Source organism: Corvus brachyrhynchos, unplaced genomic scaffold, assembly GCF_000691975.1.
Source record: "Corvus brachyrhynchos isolate BGI_N302 unplaced genomic scaffold, ASM69197v1 scaffold136, whole genome shotgun sequence".
Taxonomy (NCBI): Eukaryota; Metazoa; Chordata; class Aves; order Passeriformes; family Corvidae; genus Corvus; species Corvus brachyrhynchos.
In genome coordinates, this window is record NW_008239080.1 from 9,058,988 (window position 1) to 9,076,054 (window position 17,067).

The 17,067-nt window shown below is 34.0% G+C and overlaps 1 protein-coding gene across 1 annotated transcript in view; it reads left to right on the top strand.

Annotated features, from left to right (window-relative positions):
- The window catches only part of CSMD1 (CUB and Sushi multiple domains 1), a 1,107,925-nt gene that overhangs the window by 958,778 nt on the left and 132,080 nt on the right, over nucleotides 1-17,067 (top strand). The window contains exons 37-38 of the mRNA XM_017739215.1: nucleotides 333-437; nucleotides 11,195-11,313. Coding sequence (XP_017594704.1) covers nucleotides 333-437; nucleotides 11,195-11,313 — 224 coding nt within the window. The remainder of the gene's footprint in view (nucleotides 1-332; nucleotides 438-11,194; nucleotides 11,314-17,067) is intronic.

Genomic DNA, 17,067 nt, shown 5'->3' on the forward strand with positions numbered 1-17,067 from the left:
AGCTTATTCTCGTAATCAAATCCTTTATTTATGTGATTTTTTTTTCTTTTCTGTTTACATCTCTTTTTTTTCTGTCCAAGTCAATAAGGTTTCCTCTAAATATGACGGGATCTTGTTTGATTGTACTTGCATAGCCTCTTATTTTTATGACTAGTAATCAAACTTTCTTGCAACTTAGGAGAAATCAAGGGAGAGCACAGCAGAATGTTTGAGATTCCCATGTATGTAATGAGAGGAAAATAAGCCTGTCTGATTCAGTCCTGATTATGTTTTTTCAATATAAAACTCTGATCAGCATGCTATAGTTTATTCCATAACTTTTATTTTTCCAGGTACAACTGTGCCAGCATTGCTAAATAGCACCTCCAATCAACTTTACCTTCATTTTCACTCTGACATTAGTGTGGCAGCAGCTGGTTTTCACCTGGAATACAAAAGTAAGATTCCTTGTTTTTTGAAACTTACCCAGAAAAAGTATGTACATAGAAAGGGAAACAGATATTTTACATTATTCTTTTTGCTTGATTGCTGTTTTTTTTTTTTCTTTCCTGACTACCAAGCCCTGTACAAGTGGTATCTATTAAACTGAAATTTTAAATGAAGTGACATTTGAAATTGCTGGAAAGCAGCTTTCACAAATTAGCAACATCTAACAAATCAACCTGGCAATTCATGATAGCATTTTTAAAATGTGGGGTTTAATATTGGTGTGGAATTTCTTAATTTATTTCAGCTTAGTTCTGAAATTTAGTTGACAAAAAAAAAAAGTAAGAGTTAATTTCCCTGCTTGGAAATAGATAAAACCAGAGAAGATAACATATTTTTTTCCTGTTTATATGTGCATATATTTATGCCTTGCAGTTGTTTCCTTCAAATTATTTTCTCTCAACTAATTTCTGTAATTGCAAAATCCAACATTTTAATCCCAGAGCTACAAGAAAACACAGCAGTCATCTTGGTAAATCACTGGTGGTAATCTAAGAATTTTCATGGCAAAATCTGCTGTATATCAACTTTTTATATGTTTTATGAGAAACTTCATTATAAAATACAGAGGTGTGGATTATAAACATAGTGGATTACCTCACATAATCATATTTAATTCAAATGTATTTGTATTATTACATCTCTCCAAAACTTAAAATACAATAGAATAGTAAATTTGGTACATGTGCTTGCATTGCACATGATTTTAACTGGAAATAGATATTGCTAAGAATAATCTAGTATTTTAAAAGTAATATGATGAGTTGACAGTCTGATGAGTGCTTTGATGAAGGTCACAAAGTAAATCCTTATAACTTTTGAATATGAGCATGCTCTCTTTTTTCAAAGGCCATTCAAGAATTTTCTTGACAATGGAGTTAGCTTTTCTATTTCATGGAGTTCATAATTAATGTCTAAAAATGGTAATGTTGTTTTTAATATTTTAAAGAAGTACACATAAGCAAATAAACATGGATGATTTTTAATAAGTCCTATTTCAGATTGAGATAAAAAATTATAAAGAAAATATAAAGCTGCACAGAATTTTGAAAGACTAGATTATCAGCTCATAATATTAATCTGACTATAGGCACAAGACAGTCCTGTGTTTTCCTTTAATTCCCTGTACAGTTCAAGTATTTATATGCAAGTATGTTTTAGGGGTTATTTTAATACAATCATTCTAATGGCGATGTAGAATGAAAATATGAACATTACTTCTGCAGGATTTTTTTTTAGAATCTACTATTTTGACAATGTTCTCTTTCTTTTTTCATCTGGGGACTCCTCCTCCACAGTTGGCCAACTTGTTTTCCTCCTCCAGCCTTTCTCTTTTACCTATAGTGAAGGTATAATTCCATATGAAGAGTGAAGAAGTACACATTTATTCTAGAAAGTCACACAATGAACATTTTAAATTTTTGTCTTTTACTGTATCAGTTTTATTATCCCTGTGACTCCTGAAAAAAACCCTGTTCTGTTAACAAGTAAAATCACTTAGATTTATACTTTTGCTTGTCTCCTAATATCCAGTTTCAAAACTGTGCTCTGTTAAAGTGTCTATTGAACTTCAGTGGTGCTAATATTTCAAGGCCAGTGTTAGAAGTGCACCTCAGGACAGGTCAAGGTAGCAATGTTGAGCATTCAGAGCTCAGTTAGCTATTCTGTTAGTCTGGCAGGAAAGAAAAAATTTGTTTCTTATGTGGCTATATGGTCTCTGCAGGGGTAGCAGTAGGAGTACAGTATATCTCTCTGTGTGATCGAATACAGAAACTGAGCAAGTTCCCACAGCAAGAATTTAAAGGTTTATATTGAGCAGTCACCTTTTCAGATCAAGAAAAAAACAGAGAAAGAAATACTTTTCTGTGCAGATATTACTAGTATTTGATTATGAATTCCGAAGTCTCTGATCATTTGGTCACCTAATGTCTGAAGCAGCATCTGAAAAATAAATACCTTTGGTTCAGAAGTCAATCTAAAATTTGGAATAAAATGTCATTTTGCTAAGGGGTTGTCTTCATAAAAAACCACAAAGATATTCAACATGCAATGCTATGTTAGCACATCAGAAACTTTTGATAAATGCAAAAGAAAAGAAAGGAGAACTAGATTAATAGTCACGGAATCATAGAATATGCTGAGTTGTAAGGGACCCATCAGGATCATTGAATCCAACTCCAGGCCCTGTGCACCTGCATTGCTTGTTTTTCCCTTGATTATTTCTAGATAAAATGCTTTGCAGATGTAACTTTCAGGTGTAATATCAGAGGGTTCCGTTCAATTCTTTCGTCTTCTCACTGAAATTTGAATGTCTGAATATTCGTAGTGGGGATCTTCAATATATGCTTTTAAGGCTACTTTATTTAATAAGATGAACTAAGCAGCTCTAACAGGATTTGTATCAGCATTCTAATTACCAGGAAAAATGGTCAATCATTCTGGGTCAGTTTGTATTCAAACATTTTGTAAAAAGTAGTAGAACACTAAGATCAAATGTATAAAGAACATACCACTGTTGTGAGCCCAAAGACTCAGGATTAATGTGTGCATCAAAGGGGAAAGCAGGACTTGGATCCTGTTTGGATGTATATGGGATGTACCCAACTGATCATGATATTTAATGGTTTTCAGTTCTTGTTCAAAAAAATTTTAAAAACTAGCAAGTCCTCAGAGAACTAAAATTGATGGGCACACTTTTTATTTCATTTCCAAGTAGGTCATTTTTTTCCTACTATTTTTTATAGAAATTTGTTAGGTTTTCTGTGGCCCTGATTAAAATTTAATAATGGCTTTATTGGAAGTAATTTATAGTTGTGCTAATTTTAGTATTTGAGTAATGCTTCTATAAATCAAAATGTCCTTTTGTATATTTCCTGCTCTTTTATGGAATGGGAATGTATTTGTTTATGAAGGGATTTTTTTGAGTAATCAATTGCTGCCAGTCAAAACTAACAATAAAAATCCACAGTTGTTCTGATTTTTCATCAGATTTCTAGGAAACCCAGAGAGATTGTGGCATATTCTTATTTTACAAAACAAAACCCCAAAATAATAAAATTCATGGCTACCTACATGTATACAGCCATAGAGTTCTTTTCTCCTGCTACATGTATATCATTCCCAGTTAGCATTAACTGAAATTATACCTACTCATCAGAGGACACTGGAACTTTTAATAAGGTTTTAGATATAAGTATTCAGGAAAAGCAAAAGCTATCTGCCTTTGAAATTGTGAAAGCTGTACTAATTTTCATAAGGCAAAAATTTTTCAAATCCTCTTTTCATATTTCACCTTGTATTGGATCTTTTTTTTTCCTTTCTTGTAATTGGGAACCAGATTTATTGTTTGGTCCTAAAACATTTAAAACATTTCAAGAGAATTATTTAAGTAAATGAGCTTTGTTTTAAATCTTTGGGGGATGAATTGGATGGGACTCTGAGCAACCTGGTCTAGTGAAGTGTCCCTGCCCATGGCAATGGGGTTGGAACTAGATGATTGATCTTTAAGATCCCTTCCAAACTGAAACATTCTATGATTCTATGAAAGTATTACTTGAGTAGGAAGCATAGAGAAAGTTGCTGTGTACTCATTGTTCCTGGAGAAACAAGAATGATAAATTGTTAGAACAAAGAACACTAAAACCTTTCCTCAGCAAACACCCAGTAAGTGAGTGTTAGCCCTGAAACAGTTAATTTCTTAAATATAAAGTGACCACTTTAGTTTATATATTGTGGTGCCCAAAACTGCACACAGTACTCAAGGTGAGGCCATACCAGTGCAGAGCAGAGCAGGACAATCAACTCCTAAAAACGACATTAAGCCATTAAAAAGTTTCCAAAGGAAGGCCATGAGGATGGTGAAAGGCCTTGAGGGGAAGCCATATGAGGAGCAGCTGAGGTCCCTTGGTCTGTTCAGCCTGGAGAAGAGGAGACTGAGGAGAGACCTCATTGCAGTTACAGCTTCCTCATGAGGGGAAGAGGAGGGACAGGCTCTGATCTCTCAGGTGACCAGTGACATAATCCAAGGAAATGGCCTGAAGTTGTGTGAGGGGAGATTTAGATTGGATATTAGGAAAAGGTTTTTCACCCAGAGGGTGTTTGGGCACTGAACAGGCTCCCCAAGAAAGTGGTCACGGCACCAAGCCTGACGGAGTTCAAAAAGTGTTTGGAGGATTCTCTCAGGCATGTGATGGGACTCTTGGGGTGTCCTGTGCAGGGCCAAGAGTTGCATTTGATGATCCTCTTGTGTCCCTTCCAACTCAGCATATTCTATGAGTCTACGATATAATTACTTGTTTAGTGAGAAGACAGTTAGGAATTAGAGTGAAGACAATTAGTTTTCCAACTATAGATATTAACAGAAGAATATCCTTTCACAATAAGGAGCTGTTGACCACATCAAGTCCAAATTTGAAATTCAGCTCCTACATCAGCAGACTACAGCAGGGGTAGAAGACACAAAGTGGACCTAATAGTGTTTCATCTAGCCTTACCTTTTACATACATTACAAATTAGAGTAGTAGGTGAAACTGCTCTAAACTAACCATTCCAGTATTCTGCAGAACCCTTATATAAAAAGTCTTCATTACAGCATTAGGAAGTGAGAATTATTTTGGAACATTCCCTTCATCCCAGAAGAAATTCCAGGGAGCAACAGAGGAGAGTGTCTTTAAGTCACTACTAAATTATTTACTCACAATAAAAATTATGTCTCTACAAATTGCATATCATATTTTAGAATAAATGGATAAGTCTTTCTACTTACAAAGATATTTTCACCAGTATAAATGCTATAAGCATGCCTGGGTTTAGATCACTATGTTAGGGAAAACAACTTTACTTCAGTAAGATATATTTAGTTTGCTATCACTTGATCACATATGTTGTATTCCACAGTGTCTTGTTTTGAAGTAAGTTTACAGAAATTCATAAATACCTTATAAAATCTTCAGCCACTGATGACACCTTATTCTAATCGTAAATATTTCCAGATAATGAAAATAATAAGATTTTTTTTATTTCTTGAAACATTTTCTTCCTTTTAACAATATGTCTTTCTTTTGCCCTGTCCATTTGCAAGTTCTTTCTATGTATGTCTTTATTTTCATGGGAAGGATCTGGACAGTCTGCTCCTGCAAACCTAAGTCTATGTCTAATCTAGGCAGTGCATAGGTTTCTTTCACAGCCTTCAAAAACACACAAGTCTTAAAGCGAATAATATAATTTTGTCATTTATTTTAGGATGTTTTTGTGTTAGACATCAAGAATGTAAGAGTTCAGTTACCCAAGCTGAGTGGTCTACTGAATTTGTATGCTATGGTCAGATTGATTACTCAGAATTTTTTCCCTTTGTTTATTTGTTATTTGCTTGTTTTGCTCTTTTGTTTGTTTGCTTTTTGGTTTTGTTTTGTTTTTCAAGTCAGATACACAAACTCAGTTTAAAAGAAATAATTGGTCAGTGCCTTAGAAAAATTTCATTCTGGTCACAACATAATTAATTGTAAGTATTGTTAAGGGCTACTGCGTGGTGTTTCTTGTTATTTCAGGACTGTAGGTTTTTAAACTGGTTGCAGCAACCTATGCTTAACAAAACAGTAAAATATGCAAGAGGTAACTGTAGAAAAGATGAGAATTAATAATTTAACTAATCCTTTATATGCATGTCATAGAATAAATACCAAATGTAATTATTTTCACAACCACCAGCAAGTCCAATCAAAGAGTGCTTTGTTTCATTCCTAATATGTACAATGGTAGGAAGAATAAATATTCCTGTTATTTGATTGTATTCCTTTTAATATAATGAACAAAGGAATCAACTATCCAAATGGTGTGTTTTAGAAATGTGACTGTTTAATTCAACTGCATTTGTGGCCAGTGATTTATAAGCTTGGTCTTGAAATCTCATTTATTAATTCAGTGGTAGTTTAGATATTTTCCTTAATATACAAATGAATGAAAAAATAAAAAGTCTGGAAATGAGTGTTTGCTCAGCATGCTGCTTGAATTTCTCAGCTGAAGTCAGGTTTGTTTTAGTAAAAGCTGAATATATGCTGAATATTGATATATAGGTTTAGGCCAAAAATGTCCATAAGTATCTGTCTATGTATGTATGTATGTATGTATCTAGCTCTCTATCATTCTCTCTAAATTTAGGGATTAGAATTAATTTTTAGTAAAAATCTTGTTTTATGCAATCAATATTTTAATAGTGTCATCTAGCTCTATTACCTTGAATTAGCATGTGTGGCACAGGTCAGCATCATTCGTTTTGTAAGCTTTTACCTTACTGCTGTACCAAGATGATGGAATATGTATGAGAACATAAGCTTACTTTTAATCGCCATCTCCTTTTCTAAAGCCACTCTATCATATCTTTTCAAGTGTTAAAGGTTCTTGGCAGCTGAAAAGGATTCACTGCTAAGGGGGCTAAGAGAACAATTGACTGTCTTTTGCAGTACTTCTCTATCATGAAGATCTCTAATAAATTCAAAGATAAGAATCAGACTAGCAGAGAGGAAAATATATTCTTCCAAGTAACATATTGTATTTATAGGTCCAGATTAAGATCTTTCATGCAATTTGATTTTCAATGTGGCTCTTCAGTGCAGTAGTCTTTTCTTTTTCCCTATGTTAAAGCAGGTGTGAATCATAAACATGCCATTTTTAATTTAGCAGGTCCTGATCCTGTCAGTGTATCTATGCAACTTACTAGCTGTTGACAAGAATCTGACCTCTCTGCAGTAACTCATTGAGATAAAGATTTTCTAGGCTGGTGTCTGAAGCATGAAGTTTTGAAAGGGACAGCTTGGATTTTGATATACACCATCACCAAAATGGAAAGAACAGCTTGATGCTTGTAATATAATAAAGTATAATACATTTCCGTTAGCTGCATAAGGGTGGGAGGAATTCACAAAAGAAGGCCTGATAGCTTTTGGTCCAGCTGTCAAGAAATTCTTGGGTTGTCCAGTTCTGAGCTTTCTGAAATGGACTCTAATGGGCATTCACATTGTCAGAATGTGCCAACAAGGATTTTCTTTCTGCCAGCAATGGCAGTTATGTTTGGACAGAATTTGAGATAAATGTAGACATGGATATAATTATGTAAGTAAGGCATATTTGTCTTATGCCACAGCAGGGCCAAGAAAGTGTTTAGCAAACAGTGAGTGGAAGAAGGTCAGGGAGAGGGTTATCACCCTTGAAATTGATGTGTTTTCTTCTGTACTGCATAGCAGAAGCTAAGCTCTGAAAAGTATGCACTTAAGAAATCCTTGTTCCTTTTTGTATTGCTTGGACTTAACATTTACCATGTTTTCCCTTTATTACTGACTGTTCACATACAATCTAGTTTAATAACGTATTTCAGAGTCTCTGAATATTTAAGTTTCCTAGTTTGTCCCCAGATACCAGAATTTGTTTGGTTTCTCTTGAGCATTCTTTTGATTTTTGAACCTGTTCTGACTAAACCAATTTTCTAACTTAACTGGGCTGATATTATGGAATGAATAGAATAACAGAGATTTGAGGATTCAGAATAATGTTTGATTCTGCTCTCAACTTTCTCTTTGCTTTTGGGAAGGTAATATTGCTTCTTAATATCAGGTATATCAAAGAAAGTCAATTAGGAGTGGGTTTTGCATACTGTTTTATGACATTCTGATAGAATATTCTATAAGTTGCATCATCAGACCAAAGAAGCAGTGTATACAAAGTGTTCTGAAAACTGTAAGCATCTAGCAGAAAAAAGTTTTTTACCTAGTTATTAGATTCTGTTGAAGATAAATACATAGCATACCACGATATCTAACAGTTATATTAAAAGTTCATTTAAAGGTTTTTGACTGATCATAGTCTTTTTAAATTCTGTATGCTATTCGACCAGCAATGGAAAGAGCTATATTACAGGCACATTTATTAGTGTTGCTATGCAGCCACTATTATAACTGCTTCTGTAACTCAGAAAAATACGTAAAAGTAACTTTATTCATACAGATCTAAGCCTGTGGCCCTGATACTTTCAGCATACAGGAATTCTGAGTTCCAAAATGCAAATTCCTGATGACAAGAAGTGAACCTCAAATTTATATTCACAGAATTCAGCAAGTCCATTGATATCTATAAGCAATTTACTTACTATGTCTTTCTTAGGTGCTTATTTATTTAATAACAGTGATCTTGGAGCATATCTTTTTAAATTTCATATCCTATTCAAGAGTGAGAAAGGTGAGAAATTGCAGAAATAAGCTTTGATTTGCTTAAGTTGCATCTGAACACTGGATTCGCAAATTAGTGATCAGCAGTTTATATGTGGTTCTTTGAATTACTGAGATGAGGCATTATGCTTCACTTAATGCTGAAGCAAGCAGTTTGTGTGGATGCATATCACAGCTATTTAGTACCTGTACTCAAAGGAATTTTCCAGACATGGATACATTTATGGTATTGTGGCATACGGACTGGTTGACCAAAGGAATGATACTAGTCAACTTGCAGCAAAACCAAAACCATTGAAGTTAATGACAATATCTTGATGATTATTTGGAACATTACAGTTCCACATAGTGACCACACATGAAATTCCTAGTGGCCATGTAAAGTCACCATAGCATCATTTGCAAGTTGATTATATTGGTAGAATATAAAAATTTGTAAATTCTGTGAGAGAAATTCCTGAAAATCTTTAAAGCACATTCAGATATTTTCCAAAATTATAAATTCCAGTACACAAAAGAACTACTTTAGGGAGGCCCCATTGTTTGCAACTATTAAATAATTCTTTATTTGCTAATTTGATTTTTTTTTAGTTTGATACCTCTTTCATCATTTGTTATGAAGACTATACTTCATACCTTGACAGTTTTCACTCAGAATTAGAATGGAGTTCATTATCTTCATTCCTGATAAAAGTCAAATGTAGTAAAACTCAAGGGCACAGGACAAACAAGGAACATACAAGACTATAGAACTTATTTCCAGGAAAGAAAATATGGCACAGCAATCACAATTTCCTGTGAAAGTGTAAAAGCTATTTCAGACTTCCATGTGCTTTTTTAGGAATAATATATTTACTTCAACTAAAACTTGAGCTGCAAAAGACTGGAATTGTGTGAAGTATGAAACACAACATTTTTATTTGTGCATTTAATATCTGTAAGGCATTTCTATTTGAGTGATGAAAATTAGATACATAAAGATTTAGGCCATAAAATTAAAACCTTGTCTGTATCAAAATGTGTGATCAACATTATCTGTAAGAAAATTGTATTTCCCTAGAAGGGGTAGGGTCTCAGCCAATAATATCAGATATTGTTTCATGATTAAGTATCTGGAACAACAGACTCTAAAATGTCACATATCAAAATAAAGCCAAATATCATGTAATTTCTATAATAAACACAGTTCAGTTGCACTTACTGTCACCACACAGGTTAGATTTCATAGGAAGACAATGAGAATAATAGTTATTTTTTTTCAGACAACTGAGTTGAAGGATGCACAGGATCAAATTCAGAGAAGTATCATGTTCCTCTGATTTTTGGGGAATTTTTTGCTAATAAATTCTCAAAATCTCTTCTCACACATTGTGAAAATAATTTCCATTCTTTTTTGGCTTCTAAATGACATATTTAATAAACTATAACAGCTACATATTTATGTTTCAGTAGTAATTTTCTCTAATAAATAAGTAAATTCAAAATTAAGATTATATTTTAGATTGATTTTTGAGTTCAAAAAAAGTTTTTAACATTATAAGGGGAATAAGATTCTGTTCTCAGACCCTGAACTTGCAAACAAATTCTTCTGGTTCTTCTGTTTGCAAAGAAAATCTTAAAAACACAGAATTACTTAATCTAATCTCCAGTTTCTCAACTGTCTTGTTCATTTGGAGTATTTTCACTTAGTTTGCAAAGTTGATATTTAATTTTCAGTAGTGCAGACTAACAAACTCCTTAGGTGGTCAAAAAAGGGGAAAAAAAGTGATATGCACTTGACAAAAAGCAGAAGTTTGTACTTTAGCTTGTCAAATTTAGGTGAAAAAATTTGAGAAATTACTAATAATGGAGAATCTTTGTGAAACCAATCTTTTGTTTTCTCACACCTGGCTTAAAAATAATTAAGAACAAACTATCCAGTCACACCTATGCAAAGATTTAGTTTTGGGCTAAGAGTACTAAATTTCAATGTCTAAACTTCTTTATAGTCTGTGGAGTGGCCTAAGAAAAAGGAACCACCAAAATATTCTGCTCATTTATTGTTGAAAAGAGAGACTATGCGTAAAGTGTATTCCCTCTTTCTCCCTCCACTTCCTTCACAAGGATAAGAAATTATTAAAAAGCCCTAACAAAGAGAAACAAGCAAACAATAAAACCCAGGCTTTTTAACAAACTAACATCAGAATGCTGTTTTGGAGATTATAAAACTGTATAGTGTGTCATAGCAATGTGACCTAGTAACTGGTATAGTCACAGTGTATAGTCTTTGTGGTTCAGTCATATCACTTGTATTCTGTAGAACAGTTCTGAAAACTTCTGTGTTTTAAACAAAATTTCAGTTTATTGTTGAAAGGAATTTTTAATTAATGTTTTCTTAAAAACCCATAATTCTATGGAAAGAGTTCATTAAGGCACTATCAATATCAATGAAGAATATCAATGAAGACCTGCATACCTATGTTTTTTCAATCTTTGTCTTTACTTTTTCCAGCTGTAGGCCTTGCTGCCTGTCCAGAACCAGTAATTCCTAGCAATGGGATGAAATCAGGAGATAGATATATGGTGAATGATGTTTTGTCATTTCAGTGTGAGCCAGGATATACATTACAGGTATTTCTTTCTTTCTTTTTTTCTTTGAATAATGCACTGTGGACTAATTGCAATAAAATGCCAAGAGACCTGCCAAAAACGTATTCTAATGAACAGTCTGTATCGTGTACATAGAGATGATTTAAGTAGAGCCTATGCAAGTGCTCCCAAATTATAAAGCTACAGATGTGTGACATTTCTGGGCCCCAGAGAATCTGGGCTGGCAAATCTTGTCTTAGATCAACATACCATTGAGCAGTAAAGGCCATCAAAATGGACATTGAAATAACATGGATAAAATGTTTTCTCTAGAAAATTGTTATAGTGCTATCCTGTAGAGTACTGTGTTTTTCCTTTTGGGAGATTGATTTATCTAGGTGAAATTTTAATGTAGAAATACATTGTGGGATTTTGTCCTCTGCTCAGGAATTGTAGAATTGTTTCTAACGCAAATTTTTTTCATGCTAAATCTGCTCTTAAAAATCTTTCAGGGAAAGGTATTAGAAATTAGTTCACTGATTGGGGATGTTCACATACTGGTTTAGTTTCCCATGGTAGACATATGATTGAGCTGCTCTTTGTAAATGTTTCAGCACACTGTAAATCTAAGACTAAAAGCTTTTTTTCTTTCCTCACTAGTTTCTCTAATTTGTTTATATATAATCCACCACTGGTAAAATACATTGAGAACACCTGAGTTCAGAATTATTTGGTTGGTAATAGGTCCCACTCAAGACAGTATAAAATCCATATCAGAGAAAGCAAAGCATCACAACTTCTCCTTACAAGGATAAAGTTGCCCATCTGAGAACTGCCAATTGAGTGTTCTCTCAACATATGTAGGATATTTCTTCGGTCTCTATATTTCTTACCATTGTACTAAAATTCTGCCAGGATTCAGACTAAGCATCTTACCCCTTAGGCTGCCTGTGGGAACACCTGCACATGAAACGTCTCTCTAGGTAACCAGGAATATGCATACCTTTTCAGTCATGTATGGCAGGTATAGGTCAAGTATTTAACTAATTCATTCTCTTTACTTGTATTACATGACTTGAAACAACCTGCATCAGGAGTATTCCATATCCATAGCAAAAATATTTTGTTATACTAGTATTCTGCTAATTAGAAAAGATTCAAGACTTGAGCACAACAAAGCCTATTCTCTATCCACCCTGAGCACTCATTGCTTCTTTAACAGTTTGAGGGTTGCTTAAAAGCCAGCTGATTGTTCATATACGAACTACTTACATTTTTTTTCTTTCAAAATTAATATTATTTTGAAAATACGTTATGGTATAAACCCTTTAACTTTTGGTGTTTAAACTTTATTTTCTCTATTTCATCTTTCCCTTTCAGTATCCTTTGTAGGTAGCATGCCAGTAAGAAAATGAGAGATTTGATAACATTTTTATGACATGGTCCCTTCAGAAGGACTATCTGTCATTAAAACTTGGCTCCAAAATAGATTCAGACTTTCATTTAAAGACTGCTGTTGAGCCATTAACAGTTTTCTATTTCAAAGTAGCAGTAAACTAAATAAATTATGAAAGGACATATTATGTGGCTATACTGATGTTGCTATAGCTGAGGCAAAGATATGGGAACTGAAATTTCATCCTCAGCACTGTTTATTTGTTGGAATGGAGTGCTGACATGGTTTTGGCCAAGCTGAAATATAACAGTTCGGTAATTATCACAAGTCAGAGACAGGCAGTTTGCATCATGGCATTTCTTTTGGAGATGAATTCAGAAGATAAAAGTTGAGGAGGTAGATATACAAAACATTGTACATTTGCACTCAAGGCAAGAAAACAAGCCCACACACTTCCCCTAGTATATATGTAGCTTATATGTTCTTTTAGGGCTTTTCTGCATGCATTAAGCTAAATTTAGCATTATTCATCTGTAGACTCAGGACAGTCTATTTCAATGCAGAGTCTATCTGGAAGTCAGCCTGTAAGAAACTTGGTTACACAACAATAAATATAATTGTATTTTAAGAGTTGTGTGCAATTCTTTATATATTTTTATTCAGTTCCACTTTATGGTGAAAGGATCAGAATCTGCTGGTAGAGCTGTTATATAATTGCTGTTCATATAATTGCCAAGAAGTGTTTGTTTAGTGCCTTGTTGCCGTGATCCAGGTCACTACTTCTGAGCTGTTATGACTAAAATACATATAGGTGAACATCTGATTTTTGGCTAAGCTTATAGCAGTGATCTGATGGAAAAAAAAGTGAAAAACTAACCCTATACTAGTGGTTTCCTATTGAGTTGGAATAATGTATAATCCAATTTATTTAATCTAAAAAACAGCCATCTGATCTCAATCAGCTGTTTAGACTGGCATTGTGATACTAGAGATAAACAGCCGTACACTTCCAAGTGTATTAATTCTAAGATTTTCTGTTAGAATAGGAACTTTACTCTTAAAGTATTGTCCTTCTTCACTGATATCAAAAGGTTAACACAGGTACCTAATTTTAAACTGCTTAGATTTAGTGGTGTGACCTCTGCTTGTATTGCCCATCATATTGCAGACTCTTTTATCCCTACCTTTTTCAACAAGGAAACATCTAAATTTTGCATATGGAAAAAAAGGGCATCATTATTGTGTCTTTACTTACATGGATTAGAAATGGATACATGCTCAAGCACCATCAAGTATTCTGTCCATACTTAAAATAGTACTGGTGAAATATTGATGTGGACTGATAACAGTAGAATTTGATTACTTCAGAAATGGTTGGAATAAGTACAGGAAACCTTTTGAAGATCCACATTGTTAACCCTGGCTTGATGTTTTAGATCTACTCTTACTTACAAAATGATCAGAAATGTGAGTTCATAAATACAGTATTAGTATAACATAATGATTCATTTGTGAAGAAGAGATCTGCACACAAAAAAACCTCTCATCTGTATTAATGCTAAATTTCAATGCACTACGTATATCACTATCACAAAACCGTATAATGTCTTTTGTCTATATGCAGGTCTTATCTGTAGCCCTTTAATATGACTAACTGCACTTTTTTTATATAATTACAGGGATTCTATCATTAAATACTTTCTTAAAATTTCACAGCATATTGTTCCTTAACTGTATATATTCCAACCATAAACCTCTTTTTCCATACATCTAAAAATCTAACACTAGCTGTGGAAGCTGACATATATAAAAACTAGTTTCATGAGCTCGTTCAAAGTGTAAAACAGAAGACCTTCAATATCCAAATTCAATAGAAAAGAGTTTGAACCTTTTCAAAATATTGATGAGAATTGCTATGCTGTATGGACTCTGCTGTAAGAAAGTGCATACATATCTATCTATATATATAGCATGTTACTCATGCTATATATATAGACAGGACAAGTAAAATGGGTCCAAATTAAAAAGAAATAGTAATGAAAATAAGGTTCTAAGAGTCACAGTATGTTTGCTATTCAACAAATACAGACCAGCATAACTTTTCAGAATCTTTTTTTTTTTTCATTCTAGCTGTGAATTTATCCTCAGTCTTTAGAGAACATATTCACAGCTAGCGATAACAATCAGGTGTGGATTAGTTTATAATTGAGACTTACCAGAAAAGTCATAGAGCTCAAACTGCTACCTGGAGATGCATAAGAAAGGTAATTGCTAGCTGTAGGATTAAGTGTCTCTCCACAGGAGGGAACTTTAAAAGACTGAAATCAGAGCGTGCTCTTGTTGGAAAGAGGCTTGAAGCTAGAGGAATCATTTAATTTTATTTTTCAAAAGATCTTTTATGGCTATTTTACGTTTTTCCTGACTGGGGTAGTTAAATTATGGCTTCCCCCTTGACTCACATCAGAGACATGCAATCACAGAAAACTAGGAAAAGAGAATAAACTAAAAGAGTGCAATCATGGAAGACTAGAAAGAGGGAGTGAAAGAGGGTGTAAAACAGGGAATATTGCATTAATTATATTATTCAAAACCTCATCCATTTTTCAAGTAACTAAGATGACACAGTAGGTGCATGCACATTTTTTCCTTTAAAAAGGTTGCTTTTAAGGAAAATATTTTTATTGAATTATCAATTTGTATTGTTTTTAGAAGAAAAAGTCTAATTCATTTTTCATTATTTTAGTGAAAACTGATCCTTTTTTTTCCTTCCAAGTAATTTTCTGGATGTATTTCAGTTTGGCGTTCAGAAGATGATTGCCTAAATATACTTTACTAAATGATTAATTAAAGTAGTTTTATCCCATGCAATTCTATATGAACTTTATTCAAGGTTGTGTGTAAACATTCCAAATGATGTGAAAGAAATGTCATCAAATGGATTTTTTTTTATTGCAGTTTATCTATTCATTCTTTTTCTTATTTTTATGAGATTATGATTGCTATGGAAAAATAATATTTAAATAAATCTTCATATTATATTGATAAGATGTGCTGGCTTACTAAATTTTAGACTTCTAATATACTCCATAAAAATAAACTAGGGATGTTAAGTGACTTGCTCCAGTTTGTATATCCAAATGATTAAAGCAGAAAATAAACCTTGTTCTCAGTCCCGTGTCTCAATCTTTATATCAGTTGCTCTCACTCTTGCCAGTTTATTCAGCTTTTGCATTTCAGCAGCAGAATACATAACCTGAGTACCTCAAAGGACAGAATTGGCAAAAAAAGACTTTTTGTGCTACTGTTTTCAGTTTGAACTGTTCCTAGGAAAAATGAAGATGGGAGCATTTTGGCCCTAGGCAGTCACCCTGAAGTATGTGGGATTAGACTTTGCAAGTTATAGCCATGTCTTAATTCCTGCCATCACATGAGTCTGCTTGGTTCTTGTGATTTTTCTTAAAAATAGGCAGATTAAATTATTCTCGACAGCTAAATAAAGAGGCACTTGTATTCCTACAGCTGTCTGCCAAGATGTTGCATGTATGCAGTGAGTCATGTTGTGAGGCCATGTGAGAGGTCAAGGCCTGCTGCTATTTGTTGATGACAGTCTTGGCATGGTCCACATTGAATATCTGTAGCAAGTAGATGTGGAACAAATTCCTCTCTGTGTCTGTACTACTCACGCAGAGCAATGGTTGATTTACTCCGCATTGCAGCCTAAAAATCAACCACCATGCTTGCACTGTGGATGGATGTGAGAGATTGGTTACATGAAAAGGGACATAGATTCAGGATATACAGATTCTTTGCAGCTTACTGATCTGAGAAGCTGGCTACGTGAGAACGGGCACATAGGCCCTTGCAGCTAGCTGAGCAAGGTCTCATAAGACAATGCACCACACATCCTGTGTAACAACTGAAGTTACAGAATATTCCATGTATCTTGCTCAGTAACTGAACCACCATTGAGTCTTACTGCTGAACTATGGGTTTATTTGCAGAGCCAGCAAGGTTAGGTTTTGGCAGCAAAACAATGGACATCTGTGGTTAGAAGGCCAGGGAAAAAGACAGGTTTGCTGACCACGAAAGGGGGTCTAAGGAGGGGTTTTAGGATCAGCTTAATCGACGTGAAGCACTTAGAATGCGCCGTTACGAATATGCATAAAGCTTATTATTGTTAGTATATAAGGAGTTCTGGTACGATCAATAAATCGGACTCCTGCTGATCACTCATATTGAGCGTCTGGGTTTCCCCTCTATCACAACAGATGGAATACATTGGAATTGAAACAGGGAGTGAACTAATTAGACTATATGAATGCACACAGTTAACTGCTTCTGTCTTATAACCATACATTTAAGAGGTTTTCAAGTTACCAGAAGAAAGGTGTTTGAGAATA